The sequence below is a fragment of the Penicillium alfredii genome (assembly GCF_028826965.1).
Source record: "Penicillium alfredii strain IBT 34128 chromosome Unknown utg000004l_segment0_segment0, whole genome shotgun sequence".
Taxonomy (NCBI): Eukaryota; Fungi; Ascomycota; class Eurotiomycetes; order Eurotiales; family Aspergillaceae; genus Penicillium; species Penicillium alfredii.
The window spans coordinates 4,243,526-4,268,029 of record NW_026622701.1 but is presented as its reverse complement, the minus strand read 5'-3'; the positions used below and the strand labels follow the sequence as shown (position 1 = coordinate 4,268,029).

The 24,504-nt window shown below is 53.9% G+C and overlaps 7 protein-coding genes across 7 annotated transcripts; 1 reads left to right on the top strand and 6 right to left on the bottom strand.

The window, feature by feature from the left end:
- Positions 1–1,811, bottom strand: NUU61_003295 (uncharacterized protein; the record flags this gene model as incomplete). The annotated part of the gene is made up of 4 exons (XM_056653877.1): positions 1–760; positions 853–1,054; positions 1,121–1,688; positions 1,803–1,811. The coding sequence occupies 4 exons, from the start codon at positions 1,809–1,811 to the stop codon at positions 1–3; spliced, it is 1,539 nt and encodes a 512-aa protein (XP_056514944.1).
- Positions 1,812–3,530: 1,719 nt separating this feature from the next.
- Positions 3,531–4,376, bottom strand: NUU61_003294 (uncharacterized protein; the record flags this gene model as incomplete). The annotated part of the gene is made up of 1 exon (XM_056653876.1): positions 3,531–4,376. One exon carries the CDS (start codon positions 4,374–4,376, stop codon positions 3,531–3,533), a length of 846 nt encoding a protein of 281 aa, XP_056514943.1.
- Positions 4,377–6,078: 1,702 nt separating this feature from the next.
- gel6 (putative 1,3-beta-glucanosyltransferase) lies at positions 6,079–7,540 on the top strand (the record flags this gene model as incomplete). Its single annotated transcript, XM_056653875.1, has 3 exons — positions 6,079–6,208; positions 6,270–6,481; positions 6,536–7,540. The coding sequence occupies 3 exons, from the start codon at positions 6,079–6,081 to the stop codon at positions 7,538–7,540; spliced, it is 1,347 nt and encodes a 448-aa protein (XP_056514942.1).
- A 276-nt stretch (positions 7,541–7,816) lies between these two features.
- Positions 7,817–10,175, bottom strand: NUU61_003292 (protein kinase domain-containing protein; the record flags this gene model as incomplete). The annotated part of the gene is made up of 2 exons (XM_056653874.1): positions 7,817–8,486; positions 8,785–10,175. The coding sequence occupies 2 exons, from the start codon at positions 10,173–10,175 to the stop codon at positions 7,817–7,819; spliced, it is 2,061 nt and encodes a 686-aa protein (XP_056514941.1).
- Positions 10,176–11,642: 1,467 nt separating this feature from the next.
- On the bottom strand, positions 11,643–14,866 carry NUU61_003291 (extracellular serine-threonine rich protein; the record flags this gene model as incomplete). Its single annotated transcript, XM_056653873.1, has 3 exons — positions 11,643–14,471; positions 14,556–14,738; positions 14,804–14,866. 3 exons carry the CDS (start codon positions 14,864–14,866, stop codon positions 11,643–11,645), a joined length of 3,075 nt encoding a protein of 1,024 aa, XP_056514940.1.
- A 2,233-nt stretch (positions 14,867–17,099) lies between these two features.
- On the bottom strand, positions 17,100–19,111 carry NUU61_003290 (uncharacterized protein; the record flags this gene model as incomplete). Its single annotated transcript, XM_056653872.1, has 2 exons — positions 17,100–18,079; positions 18,136–19,111. 2 exons carry the CDS (start codon positions 19,109–19,111, stop codon positions 17,100–17,102), a joined length of 1,956 nt encoding a protein of 651 aa, XP_056514939.1.
- Positions 19,112–21,043: 1,932 nt separating this feature from the next.
- On the bottom strand, positions 21,044–22,575 carry NUU61_003289 (uncharacterized protein; the record flags this gene model as incomplete). The annotated part of the gene is made up of 3 exons (XM_056653871.1): positions 21,044–21,423; positions 21,488–22,106; positions 22,171–22,575. The coding sequence occupies 3 exons, from the start codon at positions 22,573–22,575 to the stop codon at positions 21,044–21,046; spliced, it is 1,404 nt and encodes a 467-aa protein (XP_056514938.1).
- Between the last annotated feature and the right edge of the window lie 1,929 nt (positions 22,576–24,504).

The following is a 24,504-nucleotide window of genomic DNA, read 5'->3' as shown; positions in this document are numbered from 1 at the left end:
CTAATGGGTTCGGCGGATCACAAAGACACCCAACTCGACGCCATCGCGCGGCTCACTGTCCTCGCCGTAGGGTCGTTTGCGGATGCCATCGAAGATCTCGCCGAGCAGCATGGCAGACGTCACTTCTTTGTCTGCCATGAAGCCACCCGAGCCTCCAGAGCCCGAGGCTTTGTGTAGTGAGGGTCGGCGGCCATTCTGCCAATACAGGCTGAGCACCTCTTTCATCCGGGCCTTTTCTTGGTGGATGTACCACTCGGCCCAGAGACTGCGGTCGAGGTGGGTGCTGCCCCGACCGGCATCGGCCAACTGGAACCGCGATGAGGGCGAACTCAGGGCCTCGCACAGGGTGACGATGTTTGCCCGCATCGTAGCGAAGTCATCCATCTGCGAGACCGTCGAAAGCTTGCCCAGGAAGCGGCCCACATCGGCCGACAGTCCATTCACCACGACCAGCTGGCGGAGCAGTGGGTCGAGGATCGGACCAAGATATTGTGATTTGAAGGTGGAGGCCCCCTTCTTGGTCGGGTAGATAAGGAGCATCGAGCCACCATCCGGGGAAAGCTCGCATAGTCGGTCCACTAGGAACGACGGTCGCGTCGAGCAGAACAGATCCCGATACTCCTGGGCAGAAGGGGGCGGGAGGTACCGCTCGAGGACGGAAATGTGAACACTGTGAGGAGGAACAACAGGCATCGGGGCATGGGAGAGTTGCCGTTGCAGCGGCCCGCGGAAGTCGTGGTAGGCGCCCACCACTGCGGCACTGGAGAAGATAGTTGCACTGAAATAGTCTTGGGTGGCATTCAGAGAGCGAGGGGTACTAGGGGGGAGTGGGGCAGGTTGGATAGGCTGAACTGCTCTGGCACAGCATGGGTGACATTGATGTAGGGTGATTGGCCGGGCTGGAGGTGGTTGTGCACGGCCTGGACGATGGAGCAAAATACGCTGTCCTCCTTAGGCAGCGACACGGACTGGTCGGCTGTCCGAGGATAGGGAAGCGTCTGGGAGACAATTTTGACAGCCTCGCCGCGTGGGTTGGAGCGGGCGAGAGACGATACTGGAAGGTGGTCAGAATTCGGTCGATAATATCTTAAAGTCTGGGGTAACCAAAAATACAACTTACCAGTTACATTGATGCCATGATCCAAGGATGACCCGGAATCCTGCTGGCAGTCCATCTCGTCATGGGGTCCAGGACTTCCCGAGCTGGACGATCCGTGAGAGAGCCCGTCGGATGGGCTCAAGCTATCCGAGGCACCGGTCGCAGAAGAGTTCTCCACACTGGGGCCCTCATCCATCATGGGCATGGAGCCCGGATCGCGGGGAGGTTGAGCGTCAAATAGCAGCATCCCGGACTTGGGGTTCCACGCAACAGGGCTGTCGTCATCCGGGGGCGTGGGAGGGAGGGTGGTGGGGTAATCAGCCGGGAACGACGCTGAGGAGTTCCACGAGGACGAGGAGTGCGATGTCGAGGGTCTCGGCCCGCGAGACACAGTAGTGGACAAGCGCAGACGGGAATCGGCCGACCGAGTTCTCGACTCGACCCGCAACGGCGAGCCCGGAAAGGCCCGGTGTTCCCAGGATGGGAAATTGACGGCGACGCTGCCCTTGGACAAAAAGCGAGAAACAGGGGGAGGGTCGGGTTCGCAGAGATCCTTGCGAGGCTCGTCGGCGAAGTTTAGATGGGCTAGCTTCGCGAGAATGATCGATGAGGGAGCGTGGTCGTGATTGGGTCTCGGCTTTCACTGTGGTTGATTGGGGGGTTTGCATGACCAGGTCGTCTGGGACGGAAGAAACAGGCCAACTGGGTCCATTGCACGCTTGGGGATTCATCCAGGCTGTTGGATCAGGAGGGGAGGCAAAAACCGCGGTCGGCATGGATCAGAGGCCGTAGGCGATGGGTAGGAGGGAGAGAGTGAGTGTGAGTGTGAGAGGAAGCGTTGGCAGCTGTCGAAAGCGACCGGGGAAAGAGGCGAAGCAGGAGAGAAAACCTAGGTGACGGGAGAAGAAGGGGGGAAAAGGAGCAAAGAGGAACAGATGGAAGATATAGAGGGATAGGGGAGGAGAGGACGTTGAAAAGAGAAGAAGAGAAAGCGAGAGAGAGAGAGAGAAGGGCTGAAGTGAATTGGAAATTGGCGGATGGTTAGGAGTGGAGGGAGAGGTAGCAGGTACATCATCTGAGTAGGGGGAACACAGAACTAGCGAAGTACCCAGTACGGGGTGTCCGATGTAGTGGATTGGGCCAGACTCGCAGCAAAGAGGGCGGGTTCTAGACCGCGGAGTCGTGGAGTCATCGGCATTTGGGTACAAGATTTACTATGAGGATGTGCTGTGTCAGCGAAGTATTTCCGAGGCCTGTATTGGTGTCACTTTTAATCAATCTGAATATACAATCATATACAACAGAAGAGAAAAAAAAAAACATCATCATCATATTAAAATAATCATAATAATATAAAAAATAGAAAGGTGCTTGGACTCCGTTCTAGACGACTCGCTTCGCCCCACGCGGCTGAGCCGATCATTGGGGCTGCGTCGAGTTGATGAGGACACAATATAAATGGATGAGAGCCAGAGAGTGGTGAGTAGTGGTTGAGCAGCCTTCATTTCTCTTGATATTAGCCATTTCGTGGGTGATTTACTCGAGTATATTCTAGTGATAAGGAAGTACTCGGTACACGCTGTCTGCCGGGACCATCGCCCCGACCAAAGTACTGTGTACCTATTTCTGTTTCCGGTCGCACACATTCAATCCCCCGTCATCCATTGCCACCGGGTGCCCCGGACCATGCAGGGCCCCCCAAGAGTTTGCAGTCCGCAAATCATCCAGACTCCGCAAGTATCAAGTATCAAGTTGATCAAGGCTGATCAAGGTTTCTGAGAGACGGCGTTGGACCGTTGTGTTCAGAATTTCCCGTTGGCCCGGATCTGGTTCGCATCGCATCTCCCGGGCTCCACTGGGGTCTCAGATAGAATGGGGTTGCCACTCTTGTTACGGAACTATGATATACTATTTTACGCACGGGTGATCGAGATAGATTAAAAGGTGGGATATCCATGGATAAAGATCATTATCTGATTAACATTATATCTAGTAATACGTAGGTGGAATCACCACAAGTGGCTTTGTTTTCGGACCAAACAGCTAAGCCGAGGCTGGGGAGTCTGGAAGCTCAACGAGTTTCCAGTATCCGTGGTTCTGGGAGTTTCATGGAAGTTTCATGGATGTCCCATGTCATACGCTGAGACAGACTTTGGGCGTTTCAAAAGAAACTCTCGCGTGGAGGTGGGTACTCGACGCCATGTGTCTCAGGCAGCGGGTGTGTTTCTGAGTGGTCCCCGAGTTCTGGAACTCGAAAGTTCATGGAACTTTGGGGGATTCTGAACACTCTTAGATTTGCCCGAGTTGAGCTGGTGTCATCATGGGGGATGCCCTAGTGATGAAGGTGGAGAAGGAGGCTGCAGAATGGCGAATAGAGGCAGAGCATGCTATATGGTGTATGGTATGCATATCCGCCATAACCATGCAGCCCTCATGAGGTCAGAGATCGTCGGCGGGACTGTGTGGTGCCGGTGGTAGTCATCGGCTGCCGCATCTCGAGGGAGCAGTTCCACGCCACCGACGATCGATAGCGCTGCTCCTCGCGGGAGAGCCGGACTTGTTTGCGGGCAAAGCTCGAGGGGTTGAGAGCGATGGTGCAGGTCGGAGCAGCGACGGGCGCGGGGGTCTTAGCCAGAGAAGGGATTGGACAGGAGGGGTTGTCCAGAGTGGTGCGCAACTCGTGGCACTGACGCACGAGTTGCTGGACACCGTCGGTTAAGCGAGAGGCACGGTCTTCGATGTCGGGCCAAAAGGCATCGCCCCAGAAAGGGTCCTCGCGCACCGCGGTCTCGAGAGCAGCAAGCCAGCAGCCGAAACCCGAGCGCGCACCGGCCAGCTGTGCCGCGACGGTCACAAAGCGGATGGTGGGTTCAGAGTTCAAGACATGTAGCACGATGCAAGCGGGGCACCGGGCTGTCAGATACCAGTCGTGCTCCTCGGTCAGGATGCAGTGCAGCCAGGCAAAGGCGCTGCGGGCCTCGCCGCGGAAGGCGCGCTCGGGCTCGGCCCCCTTTTTGCTGGCCAGGGCGCGTGCGGCGGTACGTTCCGCCTGGTGGTTGATCAGGAAGAGTGGCACGAGGAGAGTGTGGATAATGTCACGATGCAGCCGGAACGAGTCTTGGGCGGTGGTGGACGAGTGTTGGTGCACCGAACAGAAGCTCGGCCCTTCTGTGCCGCATTCCTGGCGTCGCAACTGTTCTCGCATGGCCCTAAACGCTTCATTGCGCTCCATGCTGGCCAGTTCCTGGCGCGATATACGGAATGGAGAGATGGACATGTCGTGTAGAATGACAAGCGTATTATATTGTGTGATTTTGAAGAAACCGCGATATCGGCGAGGGGAGTTGAGAATAGATAGGGTGTATAATTAGAACATGTCGAAAGGAGGAGTGGCGAAGAAAGGTCGAGAGTGTTGAGAAGGGGAACTCCTTGAAGAAAAAGCGATGTGGGGATGTCCGGAAACGGAGTCCTAATATACCAAGGCATTAACCACCCCCCTTTGCGGAAACGTCATGGGAACGTGTTGATCAGGGCCTTTGCCTCAGGCAAAGGGTCACCGCAGATCGCAATGGATGTCGCCCCACTGCTGACGAACGCAGTGCCCCGGCGAGAGATGATTGGTGGAGTTCAACAAAATTGGTGGGCCGATGGAGATTGGGAAAGAGTCTGGACTTGTCAGGGTTTTTTTTTTTTTTTTTTTTTTTTTTTTTAACTTTCTTTTCCCCCTCAACAGTATGTCGTACTGAATAGTTACTATCAGATACCATGTATATACTATGATATCCATGGATGTACCATAGATAGTAATGGATATCAGATACTCATATGTAACATAAGAGTCAACCCTTGAATTCTACTTTCTATGACTATGAAACATCCAAGGAGAATATGGAGAGTCCCGTGGCCTCGCACGGATGGCATGCTGGGGTTGATCTCGATTATTCTTAGCAGCTAGAGATCGGCATGTCTGCCCAATAACTCAGACCCCTAGAAGTATTATTATTATTATTATTTTTTTTTTTTCTCTTGTTTTGCACTATCGATCGGCAGGATCCAGAAGCTTGCGATAATCCATAAAAGGGGTCTCGGCTATGGAATCGATCCAGATCTGAAGATGAGACTATCTACATCTATAGTACCTACAGCATCCAGTGTCTACACGTAGCGAGGGGCTATCTTTGGCCATAATCAACGTGTTATTGTGAGGACCGTGCGTGGTTACATGTACCTTGGGACGGGAAAGATTTTTCTTGATTTTTTTCCGAGTGGAACTCGGCAGTTTCCGGGCGCTCGGAAATGAGGGCTTCATTTGGTTTTTCTTGTTTTTCGTGTTTTTCGTGTGGTTGCTGTGGACACATCTTGTTGATGAAACTGGAGATAATTTCTACTTCCCTTGGTAATGCTATGGTGATCTTATTTACTTGGATATTTACTTGGATACAATTTCCACCTTGTCTACAGTGCCAAGTACCAAGTAGTCCGTAGCCTTGCAAACATCCACTATATCCACCATACCCATCTCCTACTTTTCCCTCTGCATGTATGTCGGACATGATATGCATCTGCATCCCACATGGGCCAGGGTGGTTTTGATTGTCAATCCCCGGATCCAAGGGTTAATAGCACATTCTTTCTCCAACTTTATCCTCCCCCAGGGAATTGGCGATAGCCTCCCCCTGGCATGTCGCAGCATGGAGCGAGGAATGAGACTGGTGGCGCGCTAGCGCAATCTGCCCACAACCTGGCTACATTTTTCAAGGAATTTGGGATTCAGAATCGATTTCCTCTGCTGGTCGCAAGTGCTGGTGTTTGGGGAAGACTTCTTTGTCTTGCTCTTTCCTTACGGGAAGTGCCTGCAGTTCTTTCGCGACAAGAACGTCCCCCGAGGGGAGACGCTCGACTCTTCTCTTCTCACCAATCTACTGGCCATCGAATCCCTTTATCTATTGCACCAGTGTTACCTTCACAGACTTAAAATCATGTGGTCTTTCCTTGCCCTCGCAGTGCCCGTGTTGCTGGGTAGCTTGCAGGCTGTGACTGCCGTGCCAACCATCTCGGCTGTCGGGTCCAAGTTCTTCTATGAGAATGGAACCCAGTACTACCTGAAGGGTGCGGATCTGTGGATGCGATGGACACAAGTGACCAGGACCCGATGGCTAACACCGTGCAGGTATTGCCTATCAGCTCACTCCCCACGACCCGCTCGTCGACACTGCCCAATGCAAACGCGACATCGCTCGCATGTCCGAGCTGGGCGCCAATGCTATTCGCGTGTACCACGTGGATGCTTCAGCAGACCACAAGGGCTGCATGTCGGCCTTTGCGGATGCAGGGATCTATCTGTTTGTCGATCTGGATACCTTCAACACGCAGATTGAGCAGGTAGGCGGGTTTGACTATTCCTGAGCTTGACCCAGCACTGATACTCTTCCCCAGACCGACCCCCACTGGAACCAGACCCAGTTCGACCGCTTCAAGGAGGTGCTTGATGAGTTCCAAAAATTCGACAACACGGCCGGGGTTTTTGTCGGGAACGAAGTCTTGACCACGGCGGATGGCTCGCAGGCCGCGCCCTATGTCTTGGCTGCCGCTCGCGATATCAAGGCCTACCGTGATGAGAAGGGCTATCGCCAGATCCCCGTTGGCTACTCTGCGGCGGACATTGCTGATCTGCGGCCCATGCTGCAGAACTACCTGGCGTGCGCTGGCAACCATTCGGACCGACTGGACTTTTACTCCTTGAATGCCTACGAATGGTGCGGCCAGTCGAGCTATGAACAGTCAGGCTACAACATCCTGCAAAAGAATGCGACAGACTACCCTATTCCCATCTTTTTCTCCGAGACCGGCTGCAACACCCCGGCTCCTCGCACGTTCCACGACCAGTCAGCCATCTTTGGCAAGAAGATGTCGGGGACGTGGTCTGGGTCCATCGTCTACGAGTGGATCGAGGAAACCAATGACTACGGCTTGATCAGCTATGGACCGTCGGTCAAGGCGGCCGCTGCCACCAACTCGATCATTGAGGACGGCTTCACGCGAAAGGGCACCCCGACCCCGGTGTCGCCTGACTTTGGCAATCTCAAGGCTCAGTGGGCTACTCTCCACCCGACGGGCGTTCACCTCTCCGACTACCGCAAGGTGGCCTCGGGTATCACCAACATCAAATGTCCTGCTTCCACCTCGGGCGGCTGGGCCGTGGACCCGAACTCACCACTTCCCACTCTGGGACAAACCTTGAGCAAGGAAGCGGCCACGACGATGGGAACCTCGTCTACTGACGGCAAGGCGACTGCTGCTGGGTCGGGCGCCAGTGCGACGGCGACTAAGAAGAGCAGTGCCAGTGCATTAACCATCACCGGAACCACGGCCACAGAACGCCTGCTGGCAGTTTCTATGCTGCTGTCTGGAGTAGTGGGAGCAGTCGCCTTTTGGTTGTGACGTGGTGAGAATCACTGAGCTACGGGCAGTGGAACGAGGACGAGGTACTGTATTGATTATGCCATCCCTGAGATCACAGGATAGACGAGTTTTGATGAAGCTACTGCGAGACAGTGGACACGCCTGTTATGTTTGTTATCTTGAGCTCCCGGCTTTCACGAAGTGTAGGCAGAACCAAAATTATTGATATTGGAAACCAGCGCTTGTCCCATCTATTAATTGTACAAGCGCCAACCGACGCCAAATATCTCCCAGCGCCTTAACATTTTGCCTGCCTTATTTACTTGCGAGAGTCAGCCCCTCTATGCCTGTGATATTAATATCAAAGTCCGGCAGAGCGAGCTGGGGCGATTCCCGCTGGGTCTGCATCTCTGGCTCTTCCTGCTTGATGGATACTGCCTCGGCATGGTTGGCATTGTTCTCCTCGTCGTCATCGATATTGGTGTCGCTGCCACTGCCGGGGTCCGAGAACCCGAAATCGAAATCCGACACCGACGAAGCCGAAGCATCGTGACGGAGCTTCGACCTCGCATTCTTCTTCTTTGACTTCTCCTCCATCTCCCCCATCTCCTTATTCACCAACCGCTTCTTCTCCTTCACCTCATCACTACCACTCTTCCCACCCCTACAATGCAACGCAACAACACCCCCGGGAATCTGCTGACAAACCGCGTTCGCAAAACACCTCTTGACGCGCCTGGCCTCCGGTCTTTTCTCAGCGTCCGCATCCAGCATCGCCCTCAACACCATCAACAGCCGCGGCACCGCCCAAAACGGCTTGTCGCTGCCGCGGTCGCGCCGGCACCGCTTCAGCGCGTCACCCTCTAGCAGCGCGATCCACGACTGCACCTGCACGACGTTGCGCGCCAGATGGAACGATGCGTCGGCGATGCCGCCGCCGCGGCCGGCGGAGCGGTTGCGTGCACTGCGGTGCGAGGCGAAGGAGCTTAGGCTGCGTTTGCAGAGGTGGGTGAGGATGTTGAGGGTTGTTGCTGCCAGCGAGAAGATGTCGGAGGATTGTGTGGGGGTTTGTTGGTGGGCGTGCCAGGTGTGTAAGGGGGGTTTGATTGGTTTGATTTGGGGTTGAAGATGATGTTGTGGATGGGGTTGTGGATGGGGTTGTGGATGGGGTTGTGGATGATGGTCTTGGTGATAGCGATGATGGTGATAGTGGCACGAATGAAGATTGCGGTGAGGCTGGTGATGGGATCGAGTATGAGGAGGCGGAAGAGGAGGAATTGGACGAGGTGAGTGATGGCGTTGCGATCAGTGACTTGGGCATTTTGCTCCAGATGCGCGTGCGGCCCTGCTGCGATTCTTGTTGTTGCGACTTCTTTTCGTGCCGCTGTTGCTGCTGTTGTTTCCACGGATCGACATCCTGTCCTGCGCTCGAGGACGCCGCCGACGAAGCAGACGACGACGAAGACGAGAACGCAAACGAGAACCGTGACGGCGACCCCGGCAGCCCGATACGGATGACCGTTCCCCGGGACGCGGCTGAGTCCGGCCGCGGGAAGTCCGGCGACGACGGCGGACTTTCATTCAATGGGGTCAGCGTGAGGCGCGACGGCCGCTTCTTGCGCGCAGTACGGCCTCCCGATGGCAGGAGGATGCGCGATGGCGCGGGCTGCGGGAGCGGCGCGGCAGACCGGATCCAGCGCTCGGGCGCCGAGTACTGGTACGCCTCAAGGTCGTCGACGCGCGGCGGCGCCAGGAGCGAGTCCAGGGCCTGGAACTGGCCGAGGCGGATGTGTAAACCAGCGTCGACGAGGATGTTGGATGGGCGGATGGCGCCGTGCGAATGCCCCCGCGCGTGTAGCCATGCCAGTCCGGATGCCAGACAATGCGGCCACTGAATGAGGGTTTGGCGGCGTTGCTCTTTGGACTGCCGCTTGAAGGCCAGCGGCTCGTCGGTTAGGAAGCTGTGCAGGGTGCGGTCGGCACTGGCGCCGGTGAAGAGGACACAGATTGTATCGTCGGCCTGGTACGAGCCATACACGGACATGACATGCTCGTGAGCGAGCCTTCGCAGCGCCCGGATCTCGCCCAGCACCTCGTCCGCCTCAAAGAAGTGCGGCGCGCCACCGACCTGCACACAAGTACGCAGAAACACGCGGCACACCGACCCCGCCAGCACAACCCTATCGACCGAGTTATCGCGGCCCTGCACACTAGTACTGGCGCTGGACCCCGGGCGCAGCACTTCAACGGGGACGCCCTCGTTAGCGGTATAAGCAACATGCTCACCCTCGGCGATACCGCGAACAAGGAACCGCCACTGAGCATGAAAGAAGCGGGAATCGAGCGCCGGGTCGGGCGCGCCGTCGGCGGCAAGCTGGAGCAGGTCGACGCTGTGCTCGGGGACGGGCAGGTCCGCGTCGTCGCAGGACTCGTCGACGAGTGCGAAGATGCGGTCGGGGATGCCGATGGCCGACAGCGTGAGGAAGAGGCGGCCGGCTTTGAGCAGGATCCATTCCATGTATGTCTCGCTGGTTAGGCCCTCGCCCCAGCGCGGCAGATCAAAGAGCCGTGGCACATTGGCCGGCTGCAGGTGGCTGACGATGTACGTGGTGTCCAGGGTTGAGGCGATGCGGTCTTCGGGCCACCACAGTGATGTGGGTTCTTGGTGGGCCATGATGGGGCATGCTCTGTTAGAGTACGCCGTTGAAGTATCAGGGTATAAAGTATAGAAATACAGAGGTATAGAATAGAACAAGTCTTTATATAAAGTACACCCCCGGATCAACACCAAGAGTATATAGAGGGGGGTGTCTCCCATGGAACGATTCACATTATGGGACCAGCTTGTTCGCAAATCTGAACGCCTACTGGCGGACACTCCGCTTATCTCGGGCTCGGCAAGGGGAGGAACCGAGCAGATCGATAGTGGGAATTTCAATCTACAGCATATCTGGGGAGACATCATTGACATAGGTGGTGTGTGTGGTGGTCTACAGGCTATGGTTTGTTCGTCTTAGTGTGGGCTGTCAGAAATGGGCGAACGGTGACTCCCGGGGCCAAGAAATGATGGATCTCGCAAAACAATAAATGCAGACCATCAGAGCCAATGTGGACAAAGATGCTTATCTCTCTTCTTTTTCTGTGTCGAACCGAGATAAGCGGATTGAACTGACAGGTGGAGCCTCTTCTTGCAAGGTTATTCCTCGGTGATTGTACTTGGCTTTTCCCTTTAGGGTTCTTCTACTAGTGCCATTGCAAGGAGGTTGTCGCTAGTCTTGTACAGCATACTGTGGATGTTCTCCGCGGAGAAGAGGCGTGGCAATGCAGGGGAGATCATTGCGGAGGGTTTTTCTTTCCTTTTTTTTTTTTTTTTTCTTATCAGGATCGTCGCCGACTGGGACTTTGGTCACTTGCGTGGTTTCTATGTCTACGTACGGAGTTGTGCAGTTGCGTAGTTACGCAGGATTGCAGTTGCAGTCTACAGAAAGGAGAAATAGTCTTTAAGATCCCTCAATTCCCTATTTGCAATTCCATAGACGTGGTGGCGCTCGACTAGAGCCTTATACCCTATAGTTCGGTCAATAATAGAGAGAGCACTTGGTAGGGATAGATAGAATATCATCCATGAATATCTCCCTCCACTTCGACCTCGACCCACTGATCTCATCGGCGCAACGCATATTTGAGGCTGAACGAGGATATATGAAAAAAAAAGGAAATGAAATAGAAACAATCCAATTGATGGATACTATCTTTAACAAGTATCAGTTCACAGTAATGGGATTACCAACGGTCAGTCCCCTTGGGGGTCCATGGATCCCGTAGTTAGGGCTTGGGTTCGGCGACCGTTGATCTACCCGGACCTCGGGTCCTGAACGGTGCTGAAGGCGTACCTGCGAGGTGAAATCCTGTGAGATCAGGAACCATTTTTGGGCGGTCTGATAATACAAACTACATTGGTACCAGCAAAAACAAACTCGGTCTATCGTATCCATTATCTCGATAGAGTTAATTATACAGTACAGACTGAATCACAATCAATGTGCACGGTACATGCATATGAACAACCTGGCAACGTTACAATGAGAAAGAAAAGAAAAATAAAATAAATCATTAAACACCGTAGAAAACAGGGTCACATTTAAAGCATAATGGCAAAGAACGCCACAACAGACCCCAGCATCAGACTCCAGGCCATCGACACCGACGAGGCCGCGCTGTAGGCGGAGGCGCTCGGGGTCCCGCTGGCGCCGTAGGAGCCGGGGCTGGCCGTGGTGATCAGCTTGGACGGGTTGGCAGACACGGACGGCGGGGTGTTGCTGCTGCCGTTGGTGGTGATGGGGGAGTCTGGGTTGGGGGTAGTGGCGGGCGCGGCACCGCTGGGCCCGCCGGCGTAGAGGCCGACGGTGGGGGAGTCGCCCTTGTTGCTTCCCGTGTTGGTGACAAAGCCGACCAGCGGCACGGTGACGGTTGACGAACCATAGGAGATGGTGGTGCAGGGAGCGGAGGGCGCGGTGGTGATCGGGGCCACGGGGAGGGAGGAGGGCACGGCGGTGGCGGTGCGAGGGCCGCCGTTGGTGTTGATGATGCTGCTGGGCACGGGCACCGAGACGCTGGGGATCAGCGTGATGGTTGAGGGGATGCCCGTCACAATGCCCGGGTTCTCGGACACCCAAGGGGCGCAGATACCCGTGAAGTACGACATGGCTGCCGTCACCTCGTCCTTGCCGGCACCCCAGGCTTCAATGCAGGAGATGACCTTCTTGGTGAACTCCTTGTTGGGGCAGAAGCACTTGGCGTCACTGTTGGAGTGGCACTTGGGCGTCAGTGAGAGCCAAGTGTTGATACATTGAGGGACAGTGTTCGGGCAAGGTGCTGACGCCGACGGGCTCGATGCTGGCGCGGTGCCGCTGGCGGCCGGGCCGGCGGGGGCAGTCGTGAGACCAGAGGGAGCAGGGGGCGAGTCAGAAGATTCCGGAGCCGACGGAGCAGGCCCAGAAGACACTGGTGCAGACGGAGCGGGGCCGGAGGAAGCAGGCCCAGACGGCGCGGGACCAGACGGCACGGGACCGGAAGGAGCTGGGCCAGAGGATGCCGGCGCAGAGGGGGCGGGACCAGATGATTCTGGAGCTGACGGTGCTGGGCCAGAAGACTCTGGTGCAGACGGAGCGGGGCCGGAAGGAGCTGGGCCAGAGGATTCCGGAGCAGAGGGAGCGGGACCAGAAGACTCGGGGCCAGGAGATGGGGATCCAGTGCACTTCGCACAGATAGTCGAGCTAGTAGTCAAGATAATAACCGAAGTACTGCTAGACGTAGTGACATAAGAGGATCCTCCCGAGGAGACGGTGCTGGTAACAGGGCAGATCGTAGTGCTCGAAGTAGTGACAACTGTGACAGTCGAGCCCTCAGGCACAGGCGAGCTAGAGGCAGGGGCAGGCGGCACCGACGTCGTACCAGGAGCTGGCGAACCAGCAGGCGAGCTGGCGGGCGGGCTAGCCGGCGGAGGAACGGGAGAGCTGGCAGGCTGACTGCCACTCGGGACAGGGGCAGCCGGGGTGGACTCGGCCGGCGGAGGCGTTTCGCTGACGGGGCAGATAGTTGTCGAGATCGAGATGGTCGAGGTCGTGACGCCGGTCGAGTGGGCCGGGCAGTCAGTCACCGTCGGGTGGCAGCTGGTCACGGTCACCTCGCTGGTGCTGTAGATGGTGGAGGTGGTCATTTTAGGCGGCGCGGAGGCAACAGACGTTGTTTGACCCGCAGGCGGGGGACCAGCCGGCACCGAAGACCCGCCAGTCGGGATCTGGGGAGGCGCCGAAGACGACTCGGGAGCAGGAGGCGGTGCCGAAGAAGACTCAGGGGCAGGGGGAGGTGCCGCAGAGGACGACTCGGGAGCAGGAGGTGGTGCCGAAGATGACTCGGGGGTAGGAGGCGGTGCCGAAGAAGATCCAGGAGCCACCGACGGACCAGGAGCAGGCAGCGTCTCGGTGACAGGGCAGATGGTCGTCGAGATGGAGATAGTTGAAGTGGTGACGCCAGTCGAGTGAGCCGGGCAGTCAGTCACCGTCGGGTGGCAGCTAGTCACAGTAACCTCGCTGGTGCTGTAGATGGTCGAGGTAGTCATCTTAGGCGGCGCAGAGGCAACAGACGTGGTTTGGCCCGCAGGCGGGGGAGACGGTCCCGAGGGGGGACCAGGAGGACCAGGAGGAGCCGAAGACGAGGCTGGAGCCACGGACGAAGGGCCAGGGGCCGGGCCAGTCGGCGTCTCGCCAACGGGGCACACAGTCGTCGAAACCGAGATGGTCTTGGTGACGACGCCGGTGGATTCGGCCGGGCAGTCGGTGACAGTGGGAGCACAGCTGGTCACGGTAGCCAAGCTGGTGCTGTAGACGGTGGAGGTAGTCATCTGCTGGGCAGGGCCCGACGAAGCAGGACCCGAGGGCGCAGGCTGGCCCGGCGCCGAGACAGTATTACCTTCCTTACAATCGAAGCCGATGTTGAAGATACCGAAGCCACACTCCTGGTGCTCGGCCTCCTCGGGGAGCTCGAAGTGCACGGAGGTGGCGCCACCGCACTGCTCATTGTTGATGGTGCTGCCCTCGGGTGAGCACGGCGCGATATTCTTGCAGGTCGAGCCATCGGGCATGGTGTAGATGATGTGCAGGTTTGTCTGGACGGTGGTCGACATGTGGAAGTGCGTGATGGAGAAGCCGCTCTCTTCCTTGCCGCACGAGAACGACGGCGCGTTGGGGTTCTTGCCGATGATTCCGTTGCCAGCATTGCCGTTGTCGTTGGCATGAACAGTGTTGCCGTTGTTGCCGTTGGGTCCGTTGTTGCCGTTGGGTCCGTTGTTGCCGTTGGGTCCGTTGTTGCCGTTGGGTCCGTTGTTGCCGTTGGGTCCGTTGTTGCCGTTGACATTAACATTGACATTATTGCCGTTGTTGCCGTTGTTGCCGTTGTTGCCATCGCCAGCCTTGAACGCGGTACCCCGGATACATTTTTGCTGCAAAGCAATCAACATCATTCTTTGGCGAATTCAACAGCAACGCAAACTCACATCACGCTTGTTCTTTCCAGACCCAAAGCCATTGGCACACTTGAAGTTGCTAAAGTCGAACCCGCCGAACTGCTTGAAGGAGCCGACTTCCAGCTGTTGCCAGTTGAAGCCGCTCTTCTGATCCTGGGTACATTTGTTGGCGGACCGGCCGGGGCTGCTGAAGAACTTGTCTGAGCCCCAGAACTAGACCAATACCAATGTCAATATACATATGCCCACGTTGCCAATTCAAGCTGGTTTCCACTTACACCACCAGTGGCCTGGGCAGCAGCCAGTAGAGAGAACAACGCAACCGACAGATCAGCCCTCATCTTGGGAAGATACTGTCAACAAGCGATTGGAGGTGGGAAAAAAAAAAAGAGAAAGAGAATACGGCCAGAGAAGGGGCCGGGCCAGGTGGGAAGAGCAAGAGAATTATAATATCTGGAGAGATGAAGATCGGACTGGGGCCGGGAGATCAAACATCAGGAAATAATAGAACAAAAGTGGGACACAAGGAACGCGATCCCTGATGTTCCTGGCCGAAAAGGACAATAGGATGCAATCCTTCTGGGGGAAGATGAGATCTTCTTTAATAAAACTGCCCACATACAGCTAATATGATATTTCAACTGAATAAACAGGAATAACACAAAGAACTCATCACCCTCTCGAGCTAGAAGCATATTGTGAAGAGTAAGACATCGCGTCGCAGAAGCGCCCAGGGCAAGCCAATGATGAAACCGGGTCTAGTGCAGGAACGGTGTTGAGAGAGAGGGTCCGAGAGAGGGTCAGGCTTCGGTTGATTCACCGAACATCCCAAAGATTATAAAAATAGAATACAATCGAACTGAGGGTCTTCTACAACCCGCAGGAGCAACCACGGCGTGTCGCCCTGAAACCGTAGCGCGAGGCATGGCCCCACTGAAGTATAGAAGGATCCAATGTTGTACCCTGATTCAGGGATAGCTTTTTTTTTGCTTTTCTGGGGCCGATCGAGGGATGATCACGATCGGCAATCATTGTTCCTTTTCTTTTTCTGCTCTGTCTTTGTAGAAGCGCCGTGCATCACGGTGTGATTGCCTACGCGCCCAAAGCCCAGCGGCAAGAAGTATGATTCATGAGTATAAGCCAAGACAGCATGGCTGTCGGTAAAGCGCCACAGGGTTCTTTTTTCTTTTCTTTTCTTTTTAACTGGTCTTACACATTGTTCCTGGTTTTCATCCTGCCAAGAAGACAGTTGGATCCTTGGCCCCCAGACAAAAAAAAAACCAAGTGGAATGATTTCGGCCCCGTGAGGATGCATGCGGATTTGGGGTCGAGTTCCTGCGTCAGGGGAACTTCAATCCTCATTCCTTGTATTCAATATCTTTACTTACTTCTAGGAGAGAAGTAATAATCATGGATGACAATATCAAAAACCGAAGCGTATAGTTGATTGACTATATATACTATACTGTATATACTGTAGAAACGTGGTTCAGTCTCCTGTCGCTAAAAATATCCACGGATGGGGCCGGGGCCGCACTAAGTATATCCATTAGGGAGAGATGTGATGTGACGCTGGGGCCCGATATTTCCCCTATTCGCTCGGATGAACCCAGAGGCCATCCATGGATAGCTCGGGAGAGGCTTGCGAGGTATGTATACTGGGTAATCAGGAATAGGGAGATTTCAGGGTCCTCGGGTTGCATTGTTTCATGTCTATCCGGCTGTGCTGGGCAACATGTGGGTTAGTTTATGTCCCCGGGCTTTACTGAACTAAACCTGGTTAAGATGTCAGGCGGTACTGCCACAATCATATCATGACCAGCTGGGCTGACACTAGTCATCAAATACATGCCCTCATTGAATTTTTCATTAGTAAGGCTAGTATTGATCGTGTCGACCACACTCAACTACTCCTACAATCCCTAGATAAGTAAATAAGAATTTAAACTTTTTTTGACATTGACTCTTATAAACTAGCCACACAATCCCGTACAGAATCCCCGACAAATAAACAAGCATCAACTCCATCTGATCCAGAGGTATCACCACTCACTCCCTCGGCGAACGCGAAGGGGAAAAAAGTAAAATAGAACAAATGACCAAAAAAAAACACACAAGAAAGGAAAGACAAGGGAAACGAATGATGGCAACATATAACAACCAATGCAGTGGCACGAATCAACTTTTTTGATCGTGAAAGAGAAGCAGCATCGTTCTTCTAGCTGGGGGGACAAGGCTGCCTTGCGGTCTACCTTTTGATATTTAAAAGAGCAGACTCGTCAACAGAATGCACTTCAAGTGGGTGCACATGGATCCGGAAGAAATAAATCTTGGAAACGGAGGCTTTCAAACTCGTTTCCATCCCCTGGCCTGGAAAAATTATCCTTTGGCTCCTCTTCAGGTGCCAATTCTGCCCGCAACTCAAAAGGACATAATAGGGGCCGTGTGTATCATGCGATCTTGGTAAATCCAAACGTCGTGGAATCGTAAGAAATCGAACATCTTTGTAAAATCCGATTCAAGCACTCCTCATGCCTGGGGCACAAGGTGAGATGCGAATGTCAGGCTGAGAGCTCAGAGTGGAAGCTGAGTACGGCGCTGGGCGTCCATGAGCTTCCGCCGCACAGCCTCACCACCCGCGAACCCGCTCGCCTTGCGCTTCCGGGTCGGTGTGCGTTGGTCGGTGTGCTTAGCGTGCCGGAACACACTGGCCGGACGCGAGGGTGAGTTGGCCGGCATGAATTCGCGGTGCTGCGGGAGACGGAGCAGTGTTTGGTACCGGTTGTGGTTGCGACGGAAGGCGGTCACAATACCCTGGTCAAGGTGGTTCAGGAACCGCTCTGCGTTGTTGGCCTGCTGGGACTCGGGGTTGCGGTTCGGGGTCGGCGTGCCCATGGGCTGGACAGTAGGCCCACCAGTCATGGGTGATGCCAATGTATCATCATCAAAGGGCTTGTCCATCTCCTCTTCGTCCGAGGACCCATTTCCAAAGTCGATGAAGTCGTCAACATTCAGAGCGGACTCTGGGTCATCATCGTCATCATCTTCAAATGAGCTGTCGATGGTGAAGTCTTGTGAGGGGTAGAAGGCCTCGGGAGGCCCCATAACTTGGCCGCCGGGAGTCAGGTCGTTGCCGAGGGCAGTCATCATGAGATTAGCACTGGAGGCCAGCATCGGGCTGAAATCGGTCTGGTTAGGCGAGGCGAGTGCATCCGTGTCGCTCTCGTCAACCAGTTGCAAGGTGGTCTGGCGCGGGCTGTTGTTGGCAGTGCCCGGCATGCTGTTGGCAGCAGAATCCAGCCAGTCGTGGCGAGAGGAGGCATAGGCCGGAATGATCACGAGGTGCTTGCCCGTGCAGTCAACCAAAGCCACGGGCTTGTGGGGGTCGGCAACAAAAGTGCCCATGATAGGTCCGCGGCGGCGCGGGATGTTGTCGCTCTTGTCATCACCCGGGGGAACCAATGAGTCCGTCGAGTCCCGGCGAAGGAGGGACCGCGGATGGGTGATGGTGGCCGGCGGGGGCAGGTCTTCATCTGTCGTATCGCCATCGTCGGCTGGAACTGGGTTAGCAAAGAAACGCAAGAGAACATCAGATAGACAGCCATCATACTTTCATAACCACTCAGGCTGCCCTCGGATGACCCCTCGGACTCGACATGGTAAATGTTTCCATGACCATAGTCCGTGTCGCCAAACATTTCTTCTGATTGCCGGCGGTGGCTGCGGTGAGTTTCGTTGTCGTTTTCGATCATCCGACGCAGCTGCGGGTCCAAGCTGTCCTGCTGCAGGAAATCACTGGGGATCTCATCGTCTGTGTGTGAATCACTGTCGGATGACGAGTCGAAGCGCTCTTCAAAGTGGACCCGCCGGGCGACGGGGGTTTCCACGGCCTCGCTGGCCCTGTCGGTCTCCCCGAAAGCGTCCATTGCGCTATAGAGCTGTTCTTCGTCAAAGAATGAAGCAGCTGGCAGGAACATGTGGTCATCAAGCACCTGCGGGCTGGTCCATTGATGCTCTGGTGCCTCGGACGAGGGGAGGGCACGGTGGTCCTTTTCAGACCGCATAATCATCATCTCTTCTAACTTTTCGACGTCCTGGTCTTCATCATCGGCGTCTGTGATGTAGTCCACAGCAGCATATATATCATCCGAGCTCTCATCCGAGTCACTGGCATTGCTGCTCATGGGGCCCTCGGAGTCTTCGTCATCCGAGACCCGTCTTCTTTTGTTTTTGATATTTTGATGACCCGTTTTCCGGGCATTTTCGCGGCGACGAGCAAAAGCCCGGACCCGGGCCAATGGCCGGTCTTCTTCATCGTCCGCGTCGTCTTCCGAGTCATCCGCCTCGTCGCTCATTTCCTCTAGGGAAGACACAGATGATACACTCGAGACCGATGAGGCTCGTCGTTTTCGGTCTGAGGCTTGGGTTATCGGACGGCTGCTACCCGCCTTTCGAGGATGGGTGGCAGCCTTGGAAGACATATCGAGGTGTCGCATGATGCTGGATTCGGGGGTTGCAGAGGGGTGGGGTTTTTTCCCGGAGCTCTTCGGGATCCGTTTCGAGGCGTAAGAGCTAGACTGAGGCATACCAATGACCGTAACAATCGATCAGAGGCCAGAAGATTCCCGTGGGAAATCGGGGTTTGTAGGGTTGAGCTTTTAGGCTGAACTGGTTGGTGTCCAGCTGATGTCCAGAAAATAGGGCTACTGGGGTTGTGTTGGATCTTCGAGATGCTCAGGTTCTTTGCAATCCGGATGAAATAAAGGTATTCGGAGGGATCGAGTCACCGAGGGAGGGGTATGTCGGAGAGGGGAGAGAGGGAGAAGAGTTTTTCGCTTCTGGTTACCACACAAGCACGTCCAGTCCGGCCCGGACGCTGCGGTGCTCCTTCTGGGACTGTACAGGGGGGCAATTCCGACACTTTTCAGGGCGTCGAAAGAGGAACAGATATCGTCAAGTCGAATTGGGGATCGGGGAGCTGCTGGACTGGAGAACCGGGACCCGGTTCCCCAGCGAGGAGTTTACAGCTCAACGAAAGCCATGGCGGGAATTCTCGACGATATCTAGGAAGTTACAGTTCAAGGAAGATGGGAAGTAAAGGAAGCAAGAGGCAATGTGAATGGGAGAAAATGGTGAGATGTTGAAGAGAAGAGAAGAGAAGAGAAGAGGAGAAAGTCGAAGTTTTCCCGAAAGAAGTGGGGAACGAGCGCCATTCGCTGGGCAGTTCACCGCATGTTTCGGGCCAATCGCAGCCCGCGAAATTAAAAAAAAGTTGCAAGACACCATCGCAATTCCTACGTTACTCATTCTCCTTTCTCCCTCGATTACTCCTTTTATTACTCCCTATCTTACTCTCCTAAAGGGGGCAGGGGTGTATAATATCTAGACTGTGCTACTGTGCTACTGTGATAACCCGACTATCCCTCGACATCCCTCGACGAAATCAAAAAGAGAAAGAAAAAAGAAAGGGCGATCTCCAAGAGAATACAAGCGCATACTTGGCCGATCCTGCGGGTCCACCCCATTCGAGTCTTCGCAATTCCATCAATTGAGCAGGGAAAAAAAAAAAGAAATAGAAGGTTTCAGTCTGGATTGAGTCTTGGAGGGGAATGGCATGGGAAATTCTTGGACGTCAAACGCGCCCGGTGCAGGAGCTGACCTGTGCGGTCTGCAAGATGATTCATAGTCCCGACTATGACACATGCGCATGGGATGAATCATATTTTGGATGTTTGATTTCTCTGTGGCGATTTCTTTGGCTAGCTGCCTAGATTTGAAGATTATTGTAAGGTTTAGTATTGTAGATATAGATTTACACTCCCGAAAGCAGAAACTCCTTTCTCCCCCATTGCCATGCCAGGCTGCTTGGCAATTCCCTGCGAGACCCGGGAACCTGCAGGATTCCGGGCACCCTCGATGTCTATTTTCTCTCTTTGCAGTATTTAGGCGCCAATTAGGTGCCAATCAACAAGCGGTAAAGAGCGCCAGCATGGCCGTAGCGCTTGCAGGAAAATCAAGATCCTATTGTTCATGCGAGATCATCTCTGCCCCGCAGTGGCGGTGATGGAAAATTCTACTTTGTGGACTCCACCGGAAGATTCGTGCCCGTCTTTTTTGGGGAGGAGATTCAAGGCCACTTACGTAGAGGGTGTTGACTCCAGATGCAGCATCCCCTTTTTCAGGAATACTCGGAACGAACAAGGTGAGGGAGATAACTACTATGATACTATATACAATCACACTAGAGAAGCAGAAATAGATTAACACAAATTATATGCCACGTGTATTCTAACAAAATCGGATCTCGATATCAACATCCATGAGTCATCATCGTCACTGAACTATGGGAAGAAAAAATGTGAAAACAAAAAAAAAAAAGAAATCGGGCCAACGCCACTCGTAACCACGGTCCCACGCATCTCCGCTCGGTCCGACCACTAACCACGGTACACCTGCCCCTGAATAAAACAATGGGAGGGTTTGACCGGGGTAAAAAAAAAAAAAAAAAAAAAACATGTTCAAGTCCCCGGGTATGGTGTGACATTACTAGGCGGTGGTTCAGGCTTGGACCGACCCCAGATAGACAGACGAGATTTCGACCGGGTCGGCAGCCCAGCTGACCGGGCATTATTCTCTTCGCTGGCAGTTGTGATCGGCGGCTCCGAGACGGGTTCTGTGGAAGCCCGCGCCTGCTCCACCTTCTTGACGCCTTCGCGGACCTCATCGGCCGATGCACCCTGAGGCGCTGTGGTGGTCAGAGTCTCGGTGGGGCGGATTTTGCCATCGGCAGAGTCCTCTTCGTTGAGCTTCCGGACCTCTTCCTCAGTCACTAGACGCTCGTTCTCGAGCCGGACCTCGCGGCCCCGTTTGTGGCAGTACCACAGGACGAATAGGAGCACTGCGAGAATGATAGTAGTCAGCGCATAGAACTAAAATCTGATTAGCATAAAAGTCAAACTTACAGAACAATGCCAGCGACCAGAGCACATTCATGCCCATCACGGCGGGGAATCGGGCCCGCAAAAAGGCCATGATCGACCGCAGCATGCCAACCAGCGCCGCCGGCTTCGAGACTAGCTCCTTCAGACTTGGCATATTGATGCCCATCTTCTCGGCGGCGGCGGCGGCCTTGCCCACATTCTCCATGTTAACACCGCTTTGACTGGCGCGGGCGCTGGCGGCTGCGAGCATCTCGGGAGCCAGGGACTCGGTCCATCGCTCCGGCAGCTTCTCAATCAGCTTCTGGAGAGGGCCGGGCAGCTTGGTGTAGGTGTCTTGGAGTTGGCGATTGCCGTTGGTCAAGAGCATTTCCAGATCATGGTAGGCAGTTGGGACACCGTTGACCAGATCTTTGAAGATCAGCTTGAACTTGCGTAGAAGCTCTTGTGTCTCGTCGCTGATCGAGAAGACGCGGTTGTTATCGGCAGCCAGGTTCAACCGTTCCAGGATATCGCTCATGTCCTCTGCATCCTTGCCTGTTTCTGGCTTGGGGTCTGGGGTGGCTGCTCTTGAATTCGAGGTAGATGTCGAGCGTTTCGCTGAAGGTTTATCTGCAGTTGTTTGCTTGTCCTGGATCTTACACTATGTCGTTAGCTCGAAATACAATAAATGCATACATTGGACAAGGAGTCCAAGGAAAGTATACCCTCGTTTCATCTGGATTCTTCTTCCTCTTGAAGATACTACTCCATCTCTTCTTTTTCTCTGGTGGGCCTGCACTTTGCTCTTTTGGTGGCTCTGGCTGCGCGGCTGCGTCATCGGAGGTTGTGCGCTTTTTCTGTTCTTCCTCCGCAAGCCCTTTACCAAGATCGTCGGCCGGTGACACGGGCAAGGGGATATCCTGAGCCTGATTATCCGGCGCAGGCTGTCGCGAGCTCTCGTCTGGGGTTTTTGTCGCGTGGTCGGCTCGTTCAGGGGAGATAGGTGCAGGCTCAGGTTGCGCGGTGACCTGCTGCAAGAAAGCCTCGTCCTCGGCGGTTAGGACGGGATTGGGCGCTTTCAGGATTTGCGACGAGCGGCGCCGGTTCTTGATCTGGTTGATATACTCCATCGGTATAGTGTGAAGACTCGTAGGAATTTGAAAGAAAAAAAATAATAGAAATATTTCTTCTCTTTGTTCTGGTGGGAATCGTGAACGAAAAGAAATGGAAATAAAAACAATCCAAATAGGGCGCGCGTGGGTGAAGTAGGGGTCAAGCGCGCGCTATATGTTTCTTGATAGATCAACCCTCTCAGCGGCTAGATGATGCAGGGGGATAATCACATGAAGATCACGCTGTAGGGGGGAGCTGTGTTCTATTTGATGGATGCGCACCAGTTTATCTTCTTCTCATCTTTGCTTCTCTGCATGATATCACCGGTGGCTGGTGGGACCCGCACCCGCCACATTCCGCGCCACACGGTATGCACCGCCACATGGAGCCCTAATTGGGGCTCTAGTTGATTCTATTTTAGGCAAAGATGGGATGTATAGAAACGAGATAGACTAATTATGGCTTATGACATTAGTGTACTAGTTTATAATTGTAGTAGTATAGTCCTGGTTATTCTGAGACATGAATACAGTTCAAACATTGAGATATTTGTAAGCAACTGTAAAGTGTTTATATAGATAGCCTTAATTATTCTTTATATGTATATATTTCCTCATTCTTGTTAAGTAAATATTATATATAGCTTAAATTAAGTGAACGAAGCACCTGAAGCACCTATATTCAGTATCTCTACCGTTGGTGTCTATATACGTCCTGGGAGCAGTCGCGGGGCGCAGAATTTAATCTATTCGATTCTGGTATATATCCATAGATGACCTTTGTTTAATGAATAACATGGCCAAGAAGGTTGAGCCTCGGTTCCTAAATGCCGAATCCTTTAACTACCGATCCGAGCTCTCGGTACTTGACTTTCTGCAATTATAGATAGGGGCTTTAATACGGGAGATTTGCAGTCCTACGGGTGACTAGCAATTTTGTTTCATCTATGTAGCTTTGGATCAGTTTGGGTAGATCTTGATCTTCTAGTGTCAGGGACGGGTCCATTTACTTTGTCAGCGTGAAAGAGACTGATGTAGACTATACGTAGATGACTGACCATACGAGTTTGATAAATCGGTAAAAAACGGAGATTTGATCTTATTCCATCAGGAGCACCATCCACTCGGAATTAACAAGAAAATCTGCAGCTGACCACGTCCCCTCGGGTGTCTGGCTGGGTTAACTCCGGCACTGTGCCCTAATCAGAAATATCCCTCTTACCGCAGTTGCTAGAGATGGGTTACAATGGATCAGATCTCACTCGCATAGTACGAAACCAACCTGCCAAGTCCCCAAGTCCCTTGGCTTTTAGCATCTAGGCTTGTGGACCGAGGCATTGGCATTTTGAGGAGAGGAATGGACTTATTGCAGGGGTATTAGTTGTTTTAGAGGCGGGGTCCGTTTCTCGACCTGGTCTTCTCCACAAAGCCTCTTCACATGCCTATTTAACAGAAGAGTTACTTGCATGAGGTGAAATTGAACAGGCAAAACTGACCGACAGCACTCCTACTGTAAACATCGGCGCTCCTCAAACTGGACTTGTTGATTCACAGTATTTTCTGTTTGCTTCATGCTCGAAATACCATGGTTTCGATGAGCCAGCGAGTATAAGTCACTGGCCATGTTAAAAGCCAATATCTATAGTTAATTCGACGTGAGATTGTGATAGAGCCCTCTTTAATCTAAATGCTGTCTAATATGCTTCATCGCGCGGGGCCCCACGATCTTCAGCCTGCCTAGCCCTGCAATCTCCACTAATATATGCAGATTCCGAGGACGCCACACCGGAGATTTCCTCGAGGGTCTACGTGCATCGGAGCCCTTTAGTGTGAGACACTGCCTTTCAATTTCTGATATGACCCCCATGCCTACATCCGCGGTTGAGTACCGGCAATTCCTCCAGATATCCAAGATATTTAAACAAGCAGAATGCCTGGCCTTCGACC